The sequence below is a fragment of the Podarcis pityusensis genome (assembly GCF_964106645.2).
Source record: "Podarcis pityusensis genome assembly, chromosome: 4".
NCBI lineage: Eukaryota > Metazoa > Chordata > Lepidosauria > Squamata > Lacertidae > Podarcis > Podarcis pityusensis.
The window spans coordinates 92723017-92747345 of NC_138027.1; the positions used below are offsets into that span (position 1 = coordinate 92723017).

Sequence of the window (24329 nt, forward strand, 5' to 3'; positions counted from 1 at the left end):
TGTGCTGTGCTTTAGACCAAACACTATTATAGTACACCAGTTAAGAGAGATACAGGTATACGGTTGGGGAAAAGCCATTTTCTGATCGTCAATGGGAACCTGCTGGATGGGGAAAGCAGGAATGCTCTGCACAATTTTAGGGAATTCTGCAACAGCCACCCCATTCAGCAAGCCCTTAGGTGAGGCCATTTGTGATGGGATGTGAGCTTTACCTGGGGCTCCAACCATTGGCTTGAAATCGCGGCAATTGCTTTGGTTCCTTCTGTTCAAGCTACAGCATTGCTTCTGTTGTGGCAACTTGGGTTGAATGCTTGCAAATCTTATGTTAAATAGGAAAGACTTATTTAAGAAAGATGTGCCAATGTAGCTGAATATTGTTCAGGCTTAATGTACATTGAATAGCTCAGGCTCATTGTGATCTTTGTAGCAAGACTCCGAAAGCACACATCTCTTAGTAAGGAAGCTATAGGTTAAAAGTAAATCAACTAATCAGACATGTTAGAAATAAACTTCTTCCCTAATTCATCAAAACAACAATGGTAGGTAATATTTAATTGGTTGTACCCACACTTTGCAATGCAAAAATAATAGCCGCATACAGTGGAGAAAACAAGGCAATTGCTGCTGATTAGGCTCTCCAACCTTATTCCTGCATTGTTCTGGAGGGTGCTGGATCCTGTCCAGAGCAGATTTTGATACACTGAGGAAGTGGCAAAAAATGACCACTCTTAGAGAAATTTAGAGTTAACTGACTTCGCCTTCTAGCAGGTTATAATCCAGCCAATTATGCCATGGCCTAACAGGTGCTTTCTGGTGGCCAGTCAAGTGTGGTAAATGTTTGCTGCTGCTACTAATCAATTAAGTGAATAGAAAAAAAGCCTAAAAAATAAAAATATATTTTAAAATTACATAATAAAATGCATGCCCACTTTGTATATTGAGTAGGGCTTGTATAAGATTTTTTTTTTAAGTAGGTAGCAAAAACCTTCGTGTTAATAGGCAAGGAATTCCAGACTAGGTGCTGTCAAGCTCAGTTCCTTCCAAAAGCAATACAGAAATGTGGCACTTGAAAAACACTTAGTTCTGCAGATTCAAGTGTTTGAGTGGATCATTTGGGTAAGGAAAGGCCCTTTTAGTACCACCTACTGAAACAGTGGAATCACATTTCAATTGCAGTCTTTAATCATGTATCTTCCACACAGAACCCCAGATAGTCTTGCCAGGTAAATGGTCTCAAGCTGTTGAATTTGGCCCAGTGACAAACTGGCAGCCAGTGCACATCTCTGAGCAGGGGTGTTAAGATGCTGACGGTCTTACTCTGTCAGCAGTCATGCTGCAGCATTCTACACTAACTAGTAGAGTGCACCTCAGTAATCCGCTCTTGCAATTATTTCCTGGGCTACTATGATCCAAGTTCTCCCAGTCCAGAAATGGCTACAGCTGCTGTACCAGCCAAAGCTGGTAAAAGGCGCTCATAACCAGCAAGGCGACCTAGTCTTCCAGTCGCAAAACAAAACACGAGTGGCCCACCACAGTCTATAAGCCTGCTCCTTTAGGGGAATTTTGATATCCATGGCCGGCAATGTGCCAAAATGCCAGACATGGAAACCTACAACACCTGTCTTCCAAGGACTTTAGTTCAGCTTATTTTCCCTCATCCATCTCGCCATTACGTTCAAGGGTTTCTCCAGATTCAGATGTGGGGAAAAAGAGCTGAGAATGCTGTTGACACCCTGCCCTAAATCTAATTAATGCTGCTAGCAGCAGCATGTAAAAAAAACAACAACAATGGAGATAAAATTGTGCCTTGCAACACTCCATAGTATAACTGCCTGGAGCTGAAGGGCATTCTGCAAATACTATTCTCTGAAATGGGCACATAGATTTTGCAGACCAGTCTGTTAGCACACTCAGAGGGAATCTGCGCTCCTAAGACTTGCTATACTGTACAAGCATACAAGAAGTTTACAACAAAGCATTCCAAATTCAATTCTTCCTCTTAAGTAAGAATTCTGTGCCAGTATCCCATTGAATGTGTGGAGCTAGTGACTTTTTTGGATAGTGCCACATTTCTAAATGGTCTAATTACATAAAACCTACTTGTGACAATACACATAAAAACAAGGAAGATTGCTTTTAGTTTAGATTCCAACCTGTAGTTCTTAACCACAAAATCAAACTTACCTTGTTGGGGTGTGGAGAGAAGAGAAAGTGCAGCTGAAAAATTATCTCGTGCAAGAGCTGTAACAAAAAAAGACACTTAAGTTATCTTCCTTGCAAGGGAAGCTGGTTGGGAAATGTACCCTTCTCAAAGGAATTAACCAGATACTGCCATTGCGCCCCCTCCTCCGGTTGGTTTTGCTAAATTGTTCCAAAGCCAGAAGGTCTTTCAGAGCTTCGGCTATTTATCTGAGAATAGGGAAGTACCATTAGCAAGCGTTCTAGTCCCGCCCTGCAAGTCAAATCAGTACGTTCTACCTCAGTTCAGTGACTAAGCAGAATAATCGCCAACCTTAGGCTTGTGATTTAAAGCAATTTTATTGAAGGCTTTACATATGTAAATAGTAGGCTGCATTTAAAAAAGACATGCAATATTGTCTTGATAAAGATGCTGAAATTGGTTTCATTAACATACATAAGCAAACAATGAAGGTGGTCCATGAGGGGAAATAGGGTGCTGCTCCAGTATCGCCAGATTCCCTCGGCCAGCTCCCACCTGACTGCCTCCTTATTTAAGTTTGGGCATGGCATTGACATTCAGTTTCCTACTCCTCAGTGTCAGTTTTGTCTTCTTAGAACTCAGGAGGAAGGAGGAGGGGGCAAAAACTACCCTCACTTGGCTCTGCCTGTCATTGGTTCTGGTGCCACCTACTGTTGGGCTCCTTGCCTTCTGCCCAATGCGAACCAACTTCCATGGAAAGCAAATCCTCCTCCATGCTAATGGTGTGTTGTGTCCTGGCAGAGAATAAACAGAGTTTAAGCACTTGCATAATAAGCAAAACAACTTGTAATACAGTCGTCATTAGCAGCTAGATTTTTTTATTAGGGCCCTTTAATCTCTACCTGTAGTCACACATGCACAGAAAGCAGCAAGGGCAAACTGATCTTAGAAAATTGGGCTGTGGCAGTAACTTCACAAACTGAACACAGCCACAGATTGGAATACCATTATGTGAATAGCTGTACAGTGGTACCTCAGGTTACAGACGCTCCAGGTTACAGACTCGGCTAACCTGGAAATAGTACGTTGGGTTAAGAACTTTGCTTCAGGATGAGAACAGATGCGGAAGCAGCCGGAGGCCCCATTAGCTAAAGTGGTACCTCAGGTTAAGAACAGTTTCAGGTTAAGAACGGACCTCCAGAACGAATTAAGTTTTTTATCTGAGGTACCACTTTATTTGCAAACTGAAAACTGAGTACAAGACATGGTATTGGATTACCTCTATTTCTGGATTCAGTTGGTGTGATTCAGAAAGCTGGTATATGCATGAAGTACAAAATTTAAAATACACCTTTTCATATATTTTTTCTTTTTTTGCCAATAAATGCAGTAAACCGGAGAGGACAAAACCTGAAGAAAGTGGTGAAATCTGAATCCTCCCTAGCCATTGGGTGAGTGGCCTTGATGTCACAGAGTGTTTACAAATTGCTGCTCTAGTAAATGATGCACAGGAAGGCTGAATTTTTGCTGTACCCCCTCTTTTCCTCACTCTGTGTGTGTCACATAGTGATTGGTACCATAGAAGAATACTTCGTTTGGGATTCAATGTGTGCATGAACTGTTGGCATCAAGGCATGTCTAAATCTCAAGCTAACTACATTTTCACTGTAGAAATGCAACATACAGACAGTAATGAGAATAATTTGTGTCTTCCCAGTATTCTCTTACGATCCACTTCAACTGTTACAGATAATTTAGTCTTACAGGGGAGTGGGGGACTGTTAGAGCTGTGAATATACTTAGGGCCTTACTTACTTGATAAATATTCCCCTACCTCTGCTCCTGCAGCAGGAGAAGGTGTCAGGATCTAAAGGGAAGAGTGGCTGAGCTCCAATCCCACAGTTCTATCTCTAAAAATGAGAATATACTGTGTGATCTCTTGTTTGTGCTGGTCCAGAAGTCACCTGCAATTGTTATGTTGGAAGCCTCAGCCAAATAAATTGCAATCTGAAAAATCACATGCCTCTAACAAGACAATTGTGCCTCACTAAGTGAATACACAAGCCTTTGTGACACATGTGACTGGGTCCTTTTGAATCCCCATTGATAATACATTTCCATTTCCTTGGCCATCTGGTGGTGGCTCTTAAAGGGTTAGGGCTGTCTTAATATAAACTCCAGGACTGGATAATAGTATAATGCCTATCAACTTGAAGCCTTCCTCCAGACCACCAAACAAATGAAAAAGTAGGTGACAGTGGGCACATTCCCTTATGTCACCTGAGTTTACAAAACAACCCTAGATGTTTTGTAGATGCCAATCAGTGGAAAATTCAACATGGTAGTGAACGATTATTTTTCTCTTGTTTTCAGGTAGCAGTTCTAAGTCTAGAATAAGACATTTGAACTCACTCTAGCTACAAAAGCAGAGGTTGCTAAAGAAGTCAGAGACCATTTGGCTGTGAGTTCTGGAATACCTGTTCCCTGCTTTGCTGACTTTCTCCCACCCGTCCTGAAAGGGTGGGTCCCTAAGTGAATCCGGCTGCAAAAGCTGACACTGCTGAAAAACATGTGGGCTGGGGTTTTTAGGGTGGTTTGCTGGGAATTTTTTTGTTGCTGTTATTGATATTTGTATCTTTATTTTTGTATCTTATAATGATTTATGTGCAAATAGATCAATTATAGCTATGTACTTTTTGATGTGTTTTATTTATCACTTATTATCTTTTCAGTGTTGTAAGCCACTTTGACCATGATTTGAACTATGGAAAGGCGGCTTACAGATGAAGTGATGATGTGATTCAGTCTTACTATAGTGCCCACACAGAAGCCACCTCTGTGGTTAAGCGGCATTAGGCAGGGGTGAAACTAGGCTTTATTTCACCTGCGTCAAAGACCCAGTTTGCCCCCCCATGCACATTTGCATACACACACAGGCTGGGAGCCTCAATGGTACCCCTCTAGATGCTTCATCTGGGGCAAAAAGTTCGGCTAGCCCCCCCCCCCCGTAGCTTTGGCTCTGCATAAGGATAGTGAGTAATAGAAAAGGACTCTTCCACTCCTTGATCTATTCTTCCAGCTACCGATGTAAGCAACAAACAAGCATGGGTCAAGAGGATTTCTTTGGAAAGACCCAGATGTGTCAGAGGCAACAGGGAACCAGGGCAATATAGGACATCCTCTCTGGCCACATACCAATCTTCTCCATCTGGATTTGGGCCTGACCTGAAAGATCAAGGAAAAGTGTGGGCACATACAGTGGTACCTCGGGTTACATACGCTTCAGGTTACAGACTCCGCTAACCCAGAAATAGTGCTTCAGGTTAAGAACTTTGCTTCAGGATAAGAACAGAAATTGTGCTCCGGCGGCGCGGCGGCAGCAGGAGGCCCCATTAGCTAAAGTGGTGCTTCAGGTTAAGAACCGTTTCAGGTTAAGTACAGATCTCCAGAACGAATTAAGTACTTAACCTGAGGTACCACTGTAGTGGATAAGTTCTAAGAAAGCAGTTTGTGACATTGTTGCTGATCGCAAGGCACCTCTGTTAAGGCATCAGCCTTAACATCTAAACGTTTGCTGTATCTACTACTATTGAGTGGGAAAGCAGACTAGCTGTTGCAGAATATGAACAGTTGGTGGCTCCAGAGTTTCACAGATGTTGCTTTTCTTTGCTAAACATGATTATTATTCAGTCAGCGATACAGATTTAATATAACACTTCCACTTTGGCATTATATCTGAATTTGTCAGTCTAAGTAGTGCGGAAATGAAACTTGCACAGGATTGAAAATTAATGAATTTGCTGCAAGTACAGATTTACTTAAATTGATTTGAAGGCTGCAAAAGCTGAAGGTCTAAAGATTAATTATGATGTGAAATATGACTTGGTGAAAACTACTTATTTTCATGGCAATTTTGCAAAATCTATATTTAAATCCGAATGTTAAATTGAAATAGATTCCCAAGATTTGTTTTAAGACACGAGAACTGCTGCATATTTTGGCATAAGTCTTGTGCATAGGTCATGTGTATTCATAATAATCCGATGCAAGACATACTTGGATGTAAGACTCGTAGGATAAAAAAAAGATTGGGATGAAAGGTAGGTATAGGCTTTTTCAGATTAGGAATTAAAAAGCTAGTGACTGTTCTAGAAAAGCCTCCTCACTGAACAGTTACTTGCTATCCTATTTCAGGGAGTGCCATTCTAGAAAGACCCTGACTTACCTCCATTGCTCCCTGAGTAAGGTCATACCTATATGAAACAATGCCTATCCACACTAGGTGTTTTGGTTCATATACAGTACTAGAAAGTCAAGACTTCACCATAGTGATACCAGGGTGTCCTCTGGTGGTTTAGGGTCAGGGTTGCAGTTTTCTCCTATCATCCCATTTGTGTTAAATTTCCCCAAACATGTTACAGAACGGCTTAGTTCTTGAACACAGAGAAATTGTTACTAGCCATATTTAGAGGAACATATCTTGAGAAAGCATGATAACATATTGATACTGTAACTGTTAGAATAGTCAACCTTTTTAAAGGGATTTCACCTTCCTAAAAGGCTGGCCTCATGATCTGGGCAATATGTAGAGAGACACTGATAACATAAATAGCCAGTATGGGTGATATTCATTGTTAGTCATACTAGGTGTAGACCCACTGAAATAAACAGACTTCAATAAGTCTATTCTCACTATGACACATTGGCAACATTTGTTTTTATTATTTATTTGTTTATTAAAAATAAAGACATGCTCAATAGCAAGAAACCTCTTTTGCCAGTTTTGACATTGTAGTGCTATCAGCGGGGCGCAAAAAGTTGTTTTTAGGGGAGATTGCCGCAAAAAGTTGCTGAGCTTAACTAACTGACCAATTATATTGCAGATAACTCAGTTCTGCCCTCCCCAACTTAAAGCCCGCCCCCCTAAAATAAATCTTAGCTATGCCCATGGTTCAGCCTTAGTTGAAAACCAGAGTATATTTCTACAATCCAATTATAGTTAATGATGCATACCCAAGGACAACCCAACAGCTATTTCTCCAGAATTATATCTTAAGGTGTTGTTTTTTTAAGTGTGGGGTTGAGGCTATTTAATATTTAGTGCAGAACTTCAGTTTTTACCATGAAAAGATAATCAGTTCTTTTCAAGCTCCTGTGAAAACCTTTCACTAAATTATATATATATAATATATATAATTCATTTTATGCCATCTGTCTCAAGAGGACTGTTTTGTCTTGAAAGGCTGCTTAAAACTTTCAGATAAATAAATGAAAGAAAGAAAGAAAGAAAGGCAGAGGCTATGTAGATATTCAAAATGTGTGAGGCTACTTTTATTTGGAAATGGGTGTAAAACTTCCACTTAAAAGCATGGTGTTTGAGTCACTCTAAAGTTACTTTGTTTGGAGGGAGGAGTTTTGCAGAGGGGGGTTAGAAAGTGAAGTGTTCAGACGCTATGGAGGCAGGTCTGGATGTGGTGTTCAGGTATGAATATTTCTCCCGGTTCTTGCAGCTGATGATCCCTTTGGAAAGGGTGCTGGAGGTAATAAGGAGCATTAAGCATAGCTTGCAGAAAACAAAACTCCAAGAGCAGCCACAGCTAAGCTGCTTGTCTTGTTAGAATCAGCTCTCCCTTGGCAGCAACGAACATAGAGGTGCGGAGATTCAAATGGTGAGCTAATCTTTCTCCTTGCAGACAGCGAGAAGAAGAGAGTGAGAAATCTGGAACAAGCAGTCAAGACAGTTTGAAAAACGGGCGCCTGTTGGGAATAGCAATGAAAACACTGAAAGATAGGAAACGCCCTGCAAAGCTGAGAAAAAGTTCAGAAAGTTTTTGAACAGCAATACACCGGCCGTGCGGAGAGACTGCTATGGATACTTTGGTGAGCAGACAGGAGAAAGTTTTTTTATGGAACTCCCCTGCAGAGTCACTGCTTTCAGCCCAAGAAAGCAAAGTCATTTCTGAGTCTTTTCAGAGAAGCCTTCCTTGAGGCACTGAAAAATGCAGCACCAGCCTTCCTTTGATCTAGCTTCCTTAAGGACAAAAAGCAAAAGCATCCCTCTGCTCCATCTGCATCTCACTATTTGTCTTTGCCCTGCCTGGGCTCCTTCCCTGTTATCGGAATCGGGGTGGAGAAAGCAAAAGAAACTCTTAAGGAAAGCAAACTTCACTTTGCATTGGAGCTGCAAGGTACCTACAGCGGCGCGTGCACTTTTTTTGTTGGTATTTGCAGCGCAATCCTCCACAAGTCTGCTTAGCAGTAAAGCCTGACTGGTTCAGCAGGATTCACTCCCAGAGAAAGGTGTTTATGAGGGTTGCAGCGTAAAGCGCCAGGAATTCTGCTGGCTGTCGTTGGAGAAGGGTAGGTTGCCACGTCCTGTCCATTGTTCGTTTCCTTTAAGCTTTGCGTGCACTTGGTTTCCTTTCCTCCTGCATGAGCAGAGGCGCAGCTGTTTCCCCGGCAGCGCTCGCTGTGGCTTCCTTCTGCTGCCCTGTTTCATTGTTTCCTCTCCACCCTCTGCGTTGCTCAGTTCCAGCAAGGAGATGGAAGTATCCTCTGAGGCAACTGCAGCTCTCTCCTCAACTGCAGCTGCTGCCGGGTGATCTCCGGTTTACAGGGAGGAGGAGTTGGTGGGGAAAACGCTGCCGTCTGGTGGAGACCCTGCAAAGGGAAGGGGCGTTGCGAAGCTGCCATTGAAACGTGAGATGCAGAGCCCTTCCCGAACCACCCTCTTTCCGCAGCTCCTATGCCTTGAAAGCCTCACAAGGGGCCAGGGTCATCTAGTCCAACCGCCTGCAATACAGGAATCTTTGGCCCAACCTGTGGCTCGAACCCACTACCTGAGATTAAGAGTCTCATGTTCTTAATCTGTGAACTGCCCTGTGATTTTTTGATGTAGGGCAGTATATAAATTTAGTAAACAACAACAACAATACCAACCGAGCTCCACCACAGAGGTGGTGCCGTCCAGGTGTTGTGTACTACAACTCCCATCGGCCTTAAGTAGCATGGTAAATAATCAGGGAAGATGAGCATTTTAGTCCAAAGCATGGGGGGTGAGCACTTCTTTGGCTACACCCGATCGACTGAGTTTCTGCTTGTTACACACTTACTAATGGCACAGAACAGAGGCCTGGGATAAAGGAGGGGAACTCCCCCCCCCATCCTAAATGAAGTGATTTATTTTAATATACACAGATCCATGCATGTTCAGCTAGTCAACAAGAGGTTTAGAGCAGAGCCATAGCTACAAGGTGGCGTGGGGGCTAGCCACTTTTTTTGCTCTGAGTGAAGTCTTCAGATGGGTGCCAACCTGTGTGTGTGCACACGTAAATGCACATGGTGTGTATGTGCCAAACAAGTATTATGTAGCACTTATAACAGTGCCAGTTTCATCGATCAAAGCAGTGGAGCGGGCAGATATGGGGTAAGATGGTTTTGTAGGTAAACTAGTCTCAAATTATTATCTAGCCCTGTTCATTGGCCAGTTGATAAGCTGCCCAGGCAGCTTCAGGTGCTGCTTTAGCATTAGCCGCCCAGAGTAGCCAGCTGACAATTCTTAGAAAAATGAGGAACCGAGAGAAACCAACACTTCAGAGATTCACCTACCCCTAAATGCCATATGTCTATGTTTCCTTGCTAGATGATGTATCCTGGAGAAGTTCTTGAAATGGCTCCATCTCCACCAGCTGATCAAAGTTATCAAGAAACATGCCCCGAACTGCAGCCTGGAGATCTTCCAGAAGGTATGTGCTCCTAAGGCTGTGTCTTGTTCTGACTAAGCAATGCCAAGCTCCCTTCTGCAGGGCTCAGTCTGGAGAGCAAAACTCTTGATGTTGCTTCAGCCTTTTTTAATTATTATTTTTCAGTCAGCCTTATTTAATGCTTATTTAATGGAAAATGAACAAGTAGTCTATTGCAAAAGTGCACGGAAGTTCTAGGAGCCAATCCTCCTTTATACAGTTGGACCAGGATACTATTTTCCCCCTCCCCCCTTTTTTTGGAGGAATGACCTGTTCTGAACTCTTCTCTGCATTGCAGGTCATGCAGTCCATTGAGAAAAATACCCATGCCAGATGCCCTCCATGGACTGAACCATCCTGGCCAAGAATCTGCTCTGTCTTTTTCCAGGTCATTAAAACTGAGTAAGTTCTTCTGCTTGCCCTTTTCCTAACTGGATGTTGGGGGTGGGGTGAGGGCATGGAGTTTTAGTAGCCAGTGTGGTGTAGCTGTTAGAGCGTTGCCCTTGGGTCTGAGAGACCAGGATTAAAATCTCCACCAAGATGGTCACTGGGTGACCTTGGGCCAGTTACTGTCTCTTACTTAGCCTAACCAACCTCACAGGGTTGTTGTGGGAGAAGTTTGTATGCCTTGGAGGAACATTGCTGTAGTGCAGTGAAGAGGTAAAGGCAGCAATCCTGACCCATTTATCTAGGAGCAAGCCTCACTGAATTCAAAGGGATTAACTTCTGAAAAATTATTTCACCCATATTTTCAATCCAGTCTTCTTGCAAAGGGTGCATGAGTTGGACAGATGGCTTTACATAGCAGTCATACCCGAACTGATAGAAAGGGCACTATAGACTGCTGTGTTTTTTGCAGGTGTATTTTGCAATATGCTCTGGACACAATCATCATTTGTGAGTGGTGAATTGCTGTAGTTTGTTCCGCAAAGCTTCCCCAATGCTATGACACTATATTGCTCTCTGGAGGGATTATAGCGCAACAGAGGTGGGACAAACATAAACCAGAACATTTGTGGTGTAAAAAGTTGTGGGATTCCAGCAGAAGTTTGTGGGTTATCTACTGATTGGGAACAAAGCAGTTAGAAGTTGCTTAAAGGGTTTATGCTTAAAGCATAAAAAGGGTCACAGGTTCTCTGTCCCTGTGAAAGAGATTTATTTCCTCCTTTACTATAGCTCCACCAGCACAGTCCACTGTTGCTCTCCTAGACTGTGACAGTCCACAGGAATAGGTTTTTGGGAAGGGGCGAGGTCTATGACTTGCAACTACAGGTCACTGAATTATTACCACTACATGGCGCTGAAGAGAAACAATAGTGATTTACTGTATTCTATGGGATTGCCCATTTAACAATAATGGAGTAAGGCACTAGAAAGACATACAACTTAAATCTGCCCACTCAGCAACAATACCGTAAAGTAATAAACTATATTTTAAACCCTGAAAGCTGAATTTCACACCTTTTACACAGAATCTGTCTTGGCTGTGGTGAATGACAGACACAAGATCTGAAACCAGCCAGACACTTTTTTGCTAATGCTTATCCATTCATAACATAAAGGGAAATACAATATCTTACAGTCTGGGGCCCAAGTTGGCACCCCTGCTAGTCTGCCTTTCCATAACAGCACCCACAACCCCACTTTCTGGGAGAACAGTCGCCCCTCTGTGAGTTCCCGCCCTCAAGCCCTCGTGGCCAAGTGTGCGCTCACAGATTCTCTCTTTCTCTCTCCCTCTCTCTCTCCCTCTCCCTCCCTCCCTCCCTCCTTCCTAGGTGCACATCCACTGCACCGGCCCACTGTTTTGCCTCTGAAATGGGGCGGAAAGAGGAAGCTGTGGAGGGTGGGGATGGGATCTCCTTTCCTGTGGTGATGTTCAGGGCTCACCCGTTTCTTTTGAATGCAATGGGTGCTTTTTGCTCACTTCCAAATCTGCTGTGGAGGTGATGCCACACACAAAAAAGTGCCACCTGAAATGGCCCACTCCCTCCACTTCTTCCTAGCTATGCTGCTAGCCAGTCGCCATCTCTTAACCTAACCTCCCTCACAGTGCTGTTGCGATGATGAAATGGGGAGGGGGAGAACTATGTCAACCACCTTGAGATCCTTGAAAGATAAAGGTGATATATACATGTAATATAAATAAATAAATAAATAAATAAATAAAATGGGGAGCTTCCATATTTGGTGTGTGTGTGTGTGTGCGGGGGTACCTCTGAATACCCCTTGCTGTGTGTGTTGTCGACACTGACTGGCAGGGGCTACAGAGGCTTGTGCAGGAACTCAGAATAAGGTGCAGCTGCATTCAGATGCTCAAATTTCAGATACTCAAATTTCCCCCTTTGTAATTTTGGAGCAGTTGACATCATAGAACTGTACAGTTGGAAGGGACCTCAAGTGTCATCTAGTCCATCGGGACAGGTCACTTTGCCTATATGGCTTTATTACAGAGGCAGGAATTTTGCCGCCGCCTCCTATTCAGGATTTTTGTACTTGCATTGTTGTATATAAAACAGAAATTTTTTCATATTGTCTCTTAAAAAAAAGGAACTGTCAGTCTTGTGGTTAACTTCCTCGTCTTCAACTAAATTACTTAAGGGGAATATTCATAGGAAGCTGCCTTGGACAGAGTCAGACCATTGACCCATCTATCTCAGCACCATCTAAAATGACCGGCAGTAGCTCTCCTTCCTTTTTTTAAAAAAATATTCATAAATTTTCACAAATAAAATACAATTGATCCAACATTTCCCAGTACATATTCATTTAAAAAGTTGACTTCCCTGACACCCTTCCATGGTTTTCTCATGATTATCTTTTACTGCTGCATATTATAACGAATCTATACCTTCTTATCTCAATTTTATTCTCACAATAACTTTTACTTCTGAACTTAGTCCAAACATCTGAGCGTGCTTACAGATTTACAATCATTTTTTAAATAGTCCAGAAACATTTTCCATTCCTCCTTGAAAACTGTTTCATTTTGTTCTCCGATTTTACTAGTTAAACTTACTAATTCTGCATTTTCCATCAATTTCAACTGCCACTCCTCCTTCGTGGGTACTGCCTCCTCACACCATATTGGGGCATATAATACTTTAATTGAAGAAGTCACATACATAAATAGTTTTCCTGTGCATTTTCAGATGGGGGAGTGGACATCACCAGTGCCACCTGGAGTTGCTGTCCAAGCTTGAACACCTGCATGCATAGCAGCTTGTCGAATCCTGTGCTATGAACACCCCTAGACCTGGGAGTCTTCTGCTATATTTCAAAGGACATGAGAATGGTTTCCCTTTAGAAAAGTGGCTGAATGAAGAATGAGCTGAAAAGAAGACGGGAACCTGAAGAGAGAAGATTCAGCAAACCTGAAGATGGAACAGCAATGTGCCTCCAAGTTCTGAAGAAACATCACAACTCAGGAGGGGCAAGGTTGGCCCAGGGTCAAAGTGGGTGGGTTGCCACGGTAGCAAAGATTTGCCCTCCTTTGTGACATCTCTCGCTTCTCTCTTAAAAGCCACCAAGTGCAGGGGCCCACTGTGGGTTAGGGAGGAGAGGTCAGAGGAGAGAGGAGTGGTTAGAGTTGGTGAAAGGAGGTTTGAGAAGATTCAGCAAACCTGCAGATGGAACAGCAGGTGCCCCCAAGTTCTGAAGAAACATCGCAGCTCTGGAGGGGCAAGGTAGGCCTAAAATCAAAGTGGGTGGGTTACTATGGTAGCAAAGACTTGCCCTCCTTTGTGACATCTCTTGCTTCCCCCTTAAAAGCCACCAACTGCAGGAGACCATTGTGGGTTAGTCAGGAGAGGTCAGAGGAGAGAGGCGTGGTTAGAGTTGGGGAATGGAGGTAAGAGAAGTTTCAGCAAACCTGCAGATAGAACAGAAGGTGCCTCAAAGTTCTGAAGAAGCATCACAGCTCAGGAGGAGCAAGGTAGGCCCAGGGTCAAGGTGGGTGGGTTGCCATGGTAGGAATGATTTGCCCTCCTTTGTGACATCTCTTGCTTCTCTCTTAAAAGCAGGGGTCCATTGTGGGTTAGTGAGCAGAGGGATGGTTGGAGTTCATGAAAGGAGGTTCAGGAGATGCTATTGATTATTATTTGCTTTTTTGCTTTTTGATTACTTTGACTTTTATTTGATTTTTTTTATTTTTATTTTTAAATATTCTTTATTTTGTTTTAATATCTGTTGCTCTTTACTTTAATATTGTAATTTTTTATTCTTTAATATTTTTATTTTTACGTTTTTATTTTTGTGCATAATTGTGCATCTTTTATATACTTTGTATATATTCATTGTGTATATATTATGCATATAGAGGGATAGTTAGGGTTAGGTGTAGGCTTAGGGCTGGGATTGAAGTTAGGCATGGGTGGGCATTTTAGCTAGTTAGGTAGTATAGATAGGAGGGGGGACTTCTCTGGACAGCATGTTCAGAGTGTCAGTAGGATTTCTTCCCCTTCTCTTTGTCTCCTGGGGTGAGGGTCTCCTTCACAGCCTTGGCTCCCTTGAAATCATCTTGGCAAGTCATTTCACTCCTGAAGAGCTCAGTTTCTCCACACTCCCTGCATTCCCATTTTCTGTCCTAGAGAACATTTCTCCTCTGTTCTCCTGGGGAAACTGGGCCAATTTGGAGAGTACCCCATGATCCTTGTCTTGGCCCTGGAAGCCCTTCTGCAGTTGAGGTGAATTGTGTCTTTTTAACGGATGGGGTTGTGGTGTTGGGGGAAGAACTCCGGGATAAGCTCAGTGTGGGGAATTGCAAGCAGGAGGGATAATGGGACAAGGAAGACTCAGAGGAGGCAGAGTCTAACATTGTCCTCTTCAGCTTCGTGAAGCCAGAATTTGGCTCAGACTTTTGCGGCATGATCGTCCATACAACTTTTCTGGCAGTCCTGGAAGAAAATGAGGATAAGGACATGTGTTGTTAGCCTTAACTTCTCTTTACATGGCTCTTTCTTTATTCTTCTATTGTTTAGGTAAGCTTTTAATGTTTGATGCATTACTTCATTTTAATACTGTGTTGGAAGCCGCCCAGAGTGGCTGGGGAAACCCAGCCAGATGGGCAGGGTATAAATAATAAATTATTATTATTATTATTCACACACTTCCAAGAATTTTACCTATGACTCAAAATATCTTTCCTCGTTGCACTCTGTGGAGCTGCTGGTTTTAAAATGGGTGTCACTAACATGAACTGAAATGGGTGTCACTAACATGAACATTTCCACTGCCTGCTCTGGGGCCTTCGGACCTCCTTCTGCTGCGAACCTCCTTCTGCTGAGCATAAGTGTCCTGATGGCATCAGGGATTGTTAAGGACTTCAGGAAACTCCATGGTGGGGGGCACATTGGTGACAATCTTAAATGGTGGATGAGATCAGATTATCATTTTCTCTGATACTGTATTGTTTGCTTGGATGGGAAAAAAAGGGGTGGTAAGGGAAAGTTGTGAAAAGTGTAATATAGTAATGGTGCCAAAGAAAGTGGTGTGTGTGTGTGTGTGTGTGTGTGTGTGTGTGTAAAATAGAGGTATGAGATCTTGATTTTTTAACCTATTCAGAGAGAGAGAATGGATTATATTGGGGGCAATATACCTCTTGTCAGTTATTGGTCCTAGCTCCTAGGTTTTGGAGGTGGCTCCCAGATCTTGACCAAAGCATGGGATTTAAAGTCTCTCCCTCTCTCTCTTTACTGCCAGCAATGAGATGCCACTATGGCTAATAGTTTAATATGAACATTATTATTAGGCTTCAGGCCAAACTTCAAATTCATCCTGTCATTTTAAGATCAAAGATGAGGCTGTCTCATGTTGGCTCCTCAATCCCAGGAAAGTGGAATCTGAAGGATGATGCTTTAACAGATGTGCTCTGTGAAGTTGTGGTGATTGTTACAAATTGTGCTTGATTAAAAGAAACCTTCCAGGCACCTGCACTTTTCCTCCGCCATTCAGGCCCGAATTCCAGTGAAGAAGTTAATCAGTGTTGAGGATGAACATATAAGCAAACTGTTTTGGCTACCTTGAGACAACCCAAGTTAAGGACTTTTGGGTTCCATTGATTTTAGTGGGTGTGTCAAGCATGCACTCAAATCCCTTCCAGTGAGATTAATGGGACTTAAAAAATTTCCTATGTTTGGGTGTGCTTGGGTTGAAGAATTTACGCAGAATAAAGTTGGAAAGAATGACTAAATGACATAAGGGACAAAATGAATACTGTGCATATCTATATAGCTATGATACTGTATATATGAAAATAAGAATTACTGGAAAATTACTGGAGTCACTTTAGCAGAGATAAAACATGTATGCATTTTTTTTGCTGCCATTTTTCAGCCAGCTGGCTTCTTTTGATATCATATTTTTCTCCTATCGCAAGTCTTGATTTAAACGTATTCTCTCTGGCAGAATTGACACCTTTCCAACATGCACTCAACTTTTAACATTGTGTAGCAGTGAGAATTTTGGTATGTGCAGTTTCTCAAACCACTGAACCTCTGGCATGACAATCTGCACTTGGTGAATTTCCATCTCCTACACAGATACTAAAAGCAACAGGACTGCTAAGGTAGAAATGCTAGCTATTCCTGTCCTGTTGGTTTTTGTGAGAGCTTCAGACCTCCATACACACTGCCCAGGCTTGTGTCTCGGGGAGGTCACTACGCAGTTTGACTTCTCCCCTGGAGGCACACTCCATCGTCTCTCCAGATGGACTGATGCCAACAACCAGAGCATAAACAACGGAAGCTAGGCTATCCCTGTCAAGTGGTAGTGCAGCATGACAAGTGAAGGATACACACCAGATTCAGCTCTTGGCGGACCAAGAATTGGGGGGCGGGGGTGTCATTCATACCAGTCTGGAGCTGGCACAACTAATTTCCATTGGAAAAAATTGAGGGTTTTTGGTCTTTTTGCAAAAAATAACCAAAATGGGGTGCATAGGAGCCAGCTCCTTAGGTCCCTTTGCTCCCCCAATAAAATATTTGAGCCCCCCCCCCCCAAGTTGCTTATCATTGCCATTGAAATGGTGTGTGTGCAACACATTGTGTGGTTGATTATGTAGAGTGGGGTTTACTTGGGCCCGCCAATATTTTATTAAAGTTGGCACCCCGTTGGGTATGTGTGTGTGTGTGAGAGAGAGGCAGTCTTACCTTTTGCACTGGTAGGGGTTTGGAAGTGACAGATCCTTCCTTTCTAGAATTGTTAAAACCTTGACGATAAAACATTGCATATTGATTATGCACAATCGAATGCAGGATCTTTGATACAAATTGTTCGCTAGACACGGTTAGGAGCGGAAGTATAATTTCATAGCTCTACTTAAAATGCTTACTTTCTCATATCTGATGATAACAATTATAGCTAGACTTGAGATAAACTACACTTTCAAATGCAGTCAATTCAGAAATTGTAACCGGCCCATCTCATGTGAGTTGTTACTAACATTTCTCCTTAGCTGGGCATATTGGAATCACTGCAACACTCTTACCTCCAAGTTTCTTTTTTCTCTTTCCAAACTTGGCTTGGGGTATGCAAATTCCACCTTCTTTGAGTCATAAAATATGACACAGAGCCCATTAGAAACCTGCATACTGAAAACCTCATTATGCCAATGATTAGAGGCTCATCTGGACAAAGTAATCAGATGATTACACAACTAATAGTTTTCTAGTTCTAGCCATGCTCTAACAAGGTAATGCTGTTTAACACAGCTTTGTTCCAGCACAAGCCGTAGTTGCAATTAGTAGTTAGGGCTGTGCCAAAATCTTGCATCCAATATATCAAAAGTCCCCCCTTTCCCCTATGAAAAAGGCTTCTATTTAGGGTATCGAAAGGTGTTATAAAGAGAGATACCCAGTCCCCTTCTTTTGTTACGTAAGTGAAGTAGCAAATTTCTCCCACCAATTTCACAAACTGTGGAGACTGTATTAGATTAAATTTGATATAATAATAATAATACCCCACCTGGCTGACTGTGTTGCACCAGCAACTCTGGGCAACTTCCAGCATACATAAAAACATAATAAAACACTAAACATTAAAAATTTCACTATTCAGAACTGCCTTCAGTTGTCTTCTGTAGGTTTTTTTAAAAAATGTATATATTTAATATTATAGTATAATAAAGCCAATTTTCAGTGATAGTGCTGTGGCTTACACTGGAGTCCACTGTCACCACATGTTCCCATTTTGGTATCTTTGTCCAAGTTCATGTACAGTCATACTTCGGGTTGAATGTGCTTTGGGATGAGCGCGTTCGAGTTGCACTCCATGGCAGCCCGGAAGTAATGGAGTGCGTTACTTCCGGGTTTCGCCGCTTGCGCATGTGCAGATGCTCAAAATGACATCGCGCATGTGCAGAAGCGCTGAAACGTGACCTGCACATGTGCAGACTCGTGGACACAGGTTACATTTGCTTTTAGATGTAAACGGGGCTCCGGAACGGATCCCGTTTGCATCTAGAGGTACCACTGTACACTTTAGGATGTCCCAGAGCTCTGCGGCCACCGTCCCAGGATGGTGTTGAAAATCTGGTTTGCTGAATGATCAGCCAATTGCAAAGCTTTCATTCACCTCTGATGACCAGAAAATTGAGCCTGCCTGTAGTCAGCTTCCTCATAAATCACCTTGAGATTGTGGCTTGTAAGGTGATTAATGCCTCAAGAATAATAAGAATAGAACAAATGATTATTATTTTGAAATTTCATTGGTAGTGACCACCATTATGTAGCCATGAAATTGCAGCAGCATTTTGGCTACACAGGCTGAAGTCCCCTCCTTTTACACAACTGTTAAATGTGCAGGAGCCCTGTAAGGTGCTTTGTTTTGTTTTGTTTTGTTTTGTTATGCTTTGTTTTTTACTTTGTATCTGGCCACCCATTGATAGAGCAAAGCGTAACTCCCTTGTGTAACAAAGCAGCTGAAAACATGCAGTTCCCCTGAAACAGTTCATTCTTTGAAGCACCACTTGAAGGCTGGAGGCTCATGCAATGTTTTTTACTGGACTGTGCGGTCGTCATCGGCTGAGTATTTGCTAAGGAACAGGTGCTATAAAAGCAGATTGGAACAAACCTAAAGCTGTACCCGGCTGATTTAGAGGTGCCTGAAAATGGAATTAGGCTGCCACCTAATGGACAACGTTGGCATTTGTTTATTCAGATCCTTTCAGATGATTAAGTGGAATTTAAATGTTTATCCATTCTACAGTCCAGTTTGTCAACTTTGCCAAGCCAAGCTCATGACTGACTTCTCCTTCTCCTTCTCCTTCTCCTTCTCCTTCTCCTTCTCCTTCTCCTTCTCCTTGCCTTGCCCATCTGGCGGGGTTTCCCTAGGCACTCTGGGCAGCTTACAGCATACTGTATATAAAAACATAAAACCTTAAAAACTTCCTGAAACAGGGCTGCCTTCAGATGTCTTCTAAAAGTTGTATAGTTTTTTATATCATTGACATTTGAAAGGAGGGTGTTCCATAGGGAGTGGGCCACTGCCGAGAAGGTTCTCTGTCTGGTGCCCTGTAACTTAGCTTCTCGCAGTGAGGGAATCAGCAGAAGACCCTCTGAGGAGGACCTCAGTGTCTGGGCTGAACAATGGAGGGTGGAAAACACTCCTTCAGGTATACTGGGCCAAGGCTGTTTAGGGCTTTAAAGGTCAGCACCAACACTTTGCAACTAGTTTCGAACTAGTTTGTCTTGTTTCACACATACTGAGTTAATGTCATGTCTCATAGTCAGGTGTGCATTTATTGGGTTTGGCTAGATAGCGGACCATGTTGTGCATTGGTAATGTCTACCCTAAGTTGATTGTTGGAAGCTGCCCTGGGTTTAGCCCCATAAAATGTGGATATATAAGGTATATTTTTAATGACTGTTAATGGTCTGTTAAGTGTTAGGAACTGGAAGCAGATCTTGCAACCTTCACCACCCCTAGTAGGCATTTTCTTGTCATTGCTGTGATTCACTTCACTCTGAACACTGCTAAGGTGGAGACAAAAATCTGTTCCCACAAGACACTGCCACCACCTCTCCATCCTCATCATAGTACCGGCATGCTAATCCTTCTTGTCCTATCTGTCCTGATCCCCTCTATAGATTCAACCAAATTGTTGTAAGCCCAATCAGAGCATACTCTGTGCAATCAATTGATTTTTCTATTTCTGTCACAAGCGAGTTATTTGATTACTACTCATCTTGCTGCTAATTCCCCATGCTAGCAAGGTCTGGCTGTTTATGCAGAGACCTTACGACTCTTGGCTCAAGACCCAAAGATGCATTTCTCCTTTAGAGGTTTAGTTCCTGAAACACGGGGAATGTGTGAACCCCGCCCACGCAAATGACTCACCGATGTGCTTTTGACTTGTGCATTGAAAACAAAGCTGTTTTTTTTGCTAGTGATAGTGGGGAAACCAGATCGGTTTGTTTGTTTGTTTGTTTGTTTAAAGAGGATCACTGCTAACTGTAATTCTTTGGCTTTGCAATGCTGCCCCTTGAAAATGAAAAGCGCAGTCATCTTGTGAAATGCAATATACAGTGGTGCCTCGCAAGACGAAATTAATCCGTTCCGCGAGTCTTTTCGTCTTGCGAAGCACGGCTATTAGCGGCTTAGCGGCTATTAACGGCTTAGTGGCTTTAAGAAAAAGGAAACAAACTCGCAAGAACTCGCAAGACGTTTCGTCTTGCGAAGCAAGCCCATAGGGAAATTCGTCTTGCGGAACGACTCAAAAAACGCAAAACCCTTTCGTCTAGCGAGTTTTTCGTCTTGTGAGGCATTCGTCTTGCGGGGCACCACTGTATTTTGAGTGGAAGGAATTGGTTTAGATTTAAGTCGGAGCACTTACGTTGCATATCTGTGTGCAGGGGATTAGCATGGCAATGCAGGGCCTGGGGTCAATTGCACTCCCTGGCCACTCATCTGCATACCTTACTGCAGAACTCCCCAGAGTGCACACTGCATAGGTCCCACCACAGTTCTCACACTTCATCCTCTCAGCCCTCCTTGGTTTAAAATGGGTGGGGGTCCTTCCTCAGAGCAAGGCATTCTGGGAAAGTTTCCACTAGTTCCGCCCTGATTAGAGGTTTAGGCCAGGGGCGGGGAAAAGTTTTCAGTCCAGTGGTCATAGTATGGACAACCTTTTGAGGGCCATGGGTCAGTGGGGCCGAGGCCAGAGGCAAAGTAAGAAGAGCAATAGTCTAGTTTCTTTGCACTTTTGTACCTGTTCTACCTCCATTGAGGGAAAGAGTTCAAGGGCACATTCCAGTCAGACAAAAGCCCCTCAGGGAGGGTGACGAACAGGGCTGGTGGTGAGGGGTGTGACTCAGGAGGATGGATTTTGAGGTCCAAATTCTCACACACACACACACACACAGGGCCTTCTTACCCATAGGCACTAGGGGTGCGGGGCACCCAGGCGCTGGGCTCTCAGGGGCGCCAGGCCGAGAGTCCGGGGCCTGAGAGTTGAGTCCGGAGAAGAGCCCGTCTTTCAGTCAGAGCGCTGAGGTGGGCTCTTCTTCTGCAAGCAGCTCTGCACCGCGAGTTCAGGGGTGACCGAACCAGCGAGATGCTGAGGCAACTAGCTAGCTCTGCCCTCCTGCGTGCCTGGGACTGGGCAACCGGGGGGGGGGGGCACTGGGCAGATCTTTGCACCCCGGCACTGCATATGCTTAAGACAGCCCTGCACACACACCAACCTGAGGTTCCCCATTCCTGGTTTAGACTAAACCATTGTGAAAATATCCCGTTGTAAAACACCTGGGAAGGAACTAGAAAGCAAAACAATTCACTACTCGGTATAGGCAGTTGTTAAAAGAACCTAGGCAACACACTTTGTTGTACAGCACAGCATAAAAAGGCTTCTTCCTGAATGATATGTGCCAGTGCTTTAACTCAGTCTTTTGAGGATCTTTTGAATTTATCTTACGCCATGGATGCTCCAGTTGAGATGACCCTCTAGGGCCCCTTCCAACTCTACAGTTCCCTGAGGCCTTGAGTGATATCCTATCCAATTATTGCGGGTAGTGACACTTGATCTCTCTTGCTTAACAAACATTTCAAGAATGCACTTTGACAGAATGCATAGTGTGTCAATTCTACAATCCCACTATTTACCATGGGAAGTTATTTACCAGTGGTGAATGGTCCTTCAGTGAAATGGGACACTGTTGCCCTAGCCTCCGTCGGTCCTCAGACAGACCTTGCCTGCCTGCCTCCTTCCTTCCTTCCTTTATTTATCTGTTAAATTTATATACCATCCTTCATCAAGAGATCCCAGGGTGTTTCACAGAATAAAATAAACAAGATAAAACACAAGCAAATAATTACACTGAAACAATAATTACCCCCTTCCCACAGATACATTTAAAAGGCTGTAGAATATTAATCAGCCCAAGGCCTGGTTGAAGAGGAACATTTTTGCCTGGCGGCTAAAAATATATAATGAAGGTGCCTGGTGAACCTCCCTGGGGGGAGCATCCCACAAACAGGGAGCCACTACAGAAAAGGCACATTCTCGTGTTGCCACCCTCCAGACCTCACATGGAGGTGGCATGTGGAGAAGAATCTCAGATGATGAATGCAGAGTCTGGGACAGTTTATTCTTTAGTATCAGTGTTGCCCTTGTAGAGCTCAGCACGGAGGAGGGTAGAATTAGTTGGCTCTCCCTGTCATTGCCCCTGATTCCACCTACTGTTTGGACTCCCTGCCCCCACCCTACCTGTCAGAATGGGGACCAGCCACCACTGTTGCTGCTGCTGCTGCTGCTGCTGCTGCTGCTAATAATAATAATAATAATAATAATAATAATAATAATATATTTATACCCCACCCATCTGGCTGGGCTTCCCCAGGCATTCTGGGCAGCTTCCAACAAAACATTAAAATACACTAATTCATGAAATATTAAAAGCTTTCCTAAACAGGGCTGCCTTCAGATGTCTTCTAAAAGTCTGGTAGTTGTTGTTCTCTTTGACATCTGGTTGGAGAGCATTCCACAGGGTGGGTGCCACTACCGAGAAGGCCCTGTGCCTGGTTCCCTGTAACTTGGGTTCTCGCAGTGAGGGAACCACCAGAAGGCCCTTGGCGCTGGACCTCAGTGTCTGGGTACAGTGATGGGGGTGGAGACGCTCCTTCAGGTATACTGGGCCTACACATGATTTTGGTGAACTGTGTGGAGAAATGGATGCTATTGCTGAAATCACAAAGCCTTCACCTTATTGCTCTGATTTCTGGACTGGCACTCAAGTTGATTGCATAGTAAAAAGAGATCCTCTTTTACAGGATACTAACAAAGGAATTTTAAGTGATTTGTCTCTTAACAGAACAGGATGTTTGTGGTTTGGATTTTTTTTATATAAAGAAAATCAGCTTTAATTGGCTTTTCAATTGTGCAGTTAATTGCACAGATTTAATTGCACTGTCAGTTGTAATATAAGTGTGAAGTGGCTCCAGATTATTTGTTGTTTCAACCCTTGGTTGATTTCTGCTTCTTGAGAAAGGAGAGAAGGAGAAACAAGCTCTCTTGTTGATATGCTTGCTCCTGTCTAGATTCCCGACACTGCTGTTTTTCACACGGGAACATCGCAACTTATTTTTGTGACCTGCTATAGTTGAAGCTGGGACATTTCTGTATTTAAACTTGGCACGCCACTTCCCCCCCTCCCCCCATTGCTAGTGTTATGTTTTGTTGTTACTTTTAGCAAACAGCATCAAAGGCTCCTTGGCGAGATTCCAAAACACAAAGTATTATTATTGACCTTCTAGGTCCAATTTTGTCATGCTAGCAGGTGAATTATATTTGCACATATTCAAGGGTTATGTGCCCTGGGCACCTTTTTTCCCTGTCCTGGATTTAAACTATTGCTTCATATGTTCATTGCATTCTCAACTCTACAGGTTGCTAGAGGTCACTTGTGCTACACATTACATATGTAATGAGAGCTCATTTAATGTCCCCATCAGTTCACTGGGTGGCCACATGCAGACTACAGTATTTTCTCTTACCCTCAGCTAGGGATGAGCACATAATAATCCGTTCTCTCCCTGTTTTGGATGGGACTGAAGTGAAGCTTACTCTCTTCCATTTTCTGTGTGGATTTTTGTCGTTGTTGAAAAATCCACACAGGAACAAATGGGGTGGAATGGATTATTATTAATTAACTATTTACGAGGTGGTGTTAAGGCTGCCCCCCCCCCCAAGTAATTACAGCCACCATAGGTGAGTGGCTGGCTAGTGGTACATGTTGAAAAACAACACAGCAATGTTCACTGAGAGCAAATGGACGTGATGTACTGCTGCTTTCAGAGAGACGTGCAAATAAAAACATGTCTGTCTCCATGTTAATGAATAAACTAATGCTAATAACACTACTGCTTCCCTTGAAGCAACAGGCTTATAAATAGGTTTGCAGATGTGTGAAAAGAACAGGAACTCAGTGTAAAAT

General features: G+C 43.2%; 1 protein-coding gene and 1 long non-coding RNA gene across 11 annotated transcripts in view; one reads left to right on the forward strand and one right to left on the reverse strand.

Moving 5' to 3' along the window:
• LOC308475860 (uncharacterized protein) overlaps positions 1-24329 on the forward strand; it is a 228793-nt gene that overhangs the window by 6925 nt on the left and 197539 nt on the right. For 2 of the 10 annotated variants that reach the window (XR_013985407.1, XR_013985412.1), the window contains 5 exons: positions 3552-3612; positions 7855-8521; positions 9804-9906; positions 10202-10305; positions 13053-15400. Coding sequence is in view for 1 of the 10 variants with exons in the window: in XM_081003340.1 (XP_080859466.1) it covers positions 8030-8041; positions 10202-10305; positions 11679-11746; positions 12263-12355; positions 13053-13144 (369 nt within the window). In the remaining 9 variants the exon portion in view is untranslated. Of the gene's footprint in view, positions 1-3551; positions 3613-4534; positions 4682-5240; positions 5420-5634; positions 6890-7854; positions 8534-9803; positions 9907-10201; positions 10306-11678; positions 11747-12262; positions 12356-13052; positions 15401-24329 lie in introns of those variants that run through there. The other 8 variants (XR_013985408.1, XR_013985409.1, XR_013985410.1 and 5 more) reach the window with 8 other exon arrangements.
• On the reverse strand, positions 8527-13044 carry LOC308475979. Its single transcript, XR_013985605.1, has 3 exons — positions 12920-13044; positions 9770-9974; positions 8527-8821 (listed from the first exon to the last, which is right to left on the reverse strand). It is a non-coding gene; the product is annotated as an uncharacterized lncRNA (long non-coding RNA).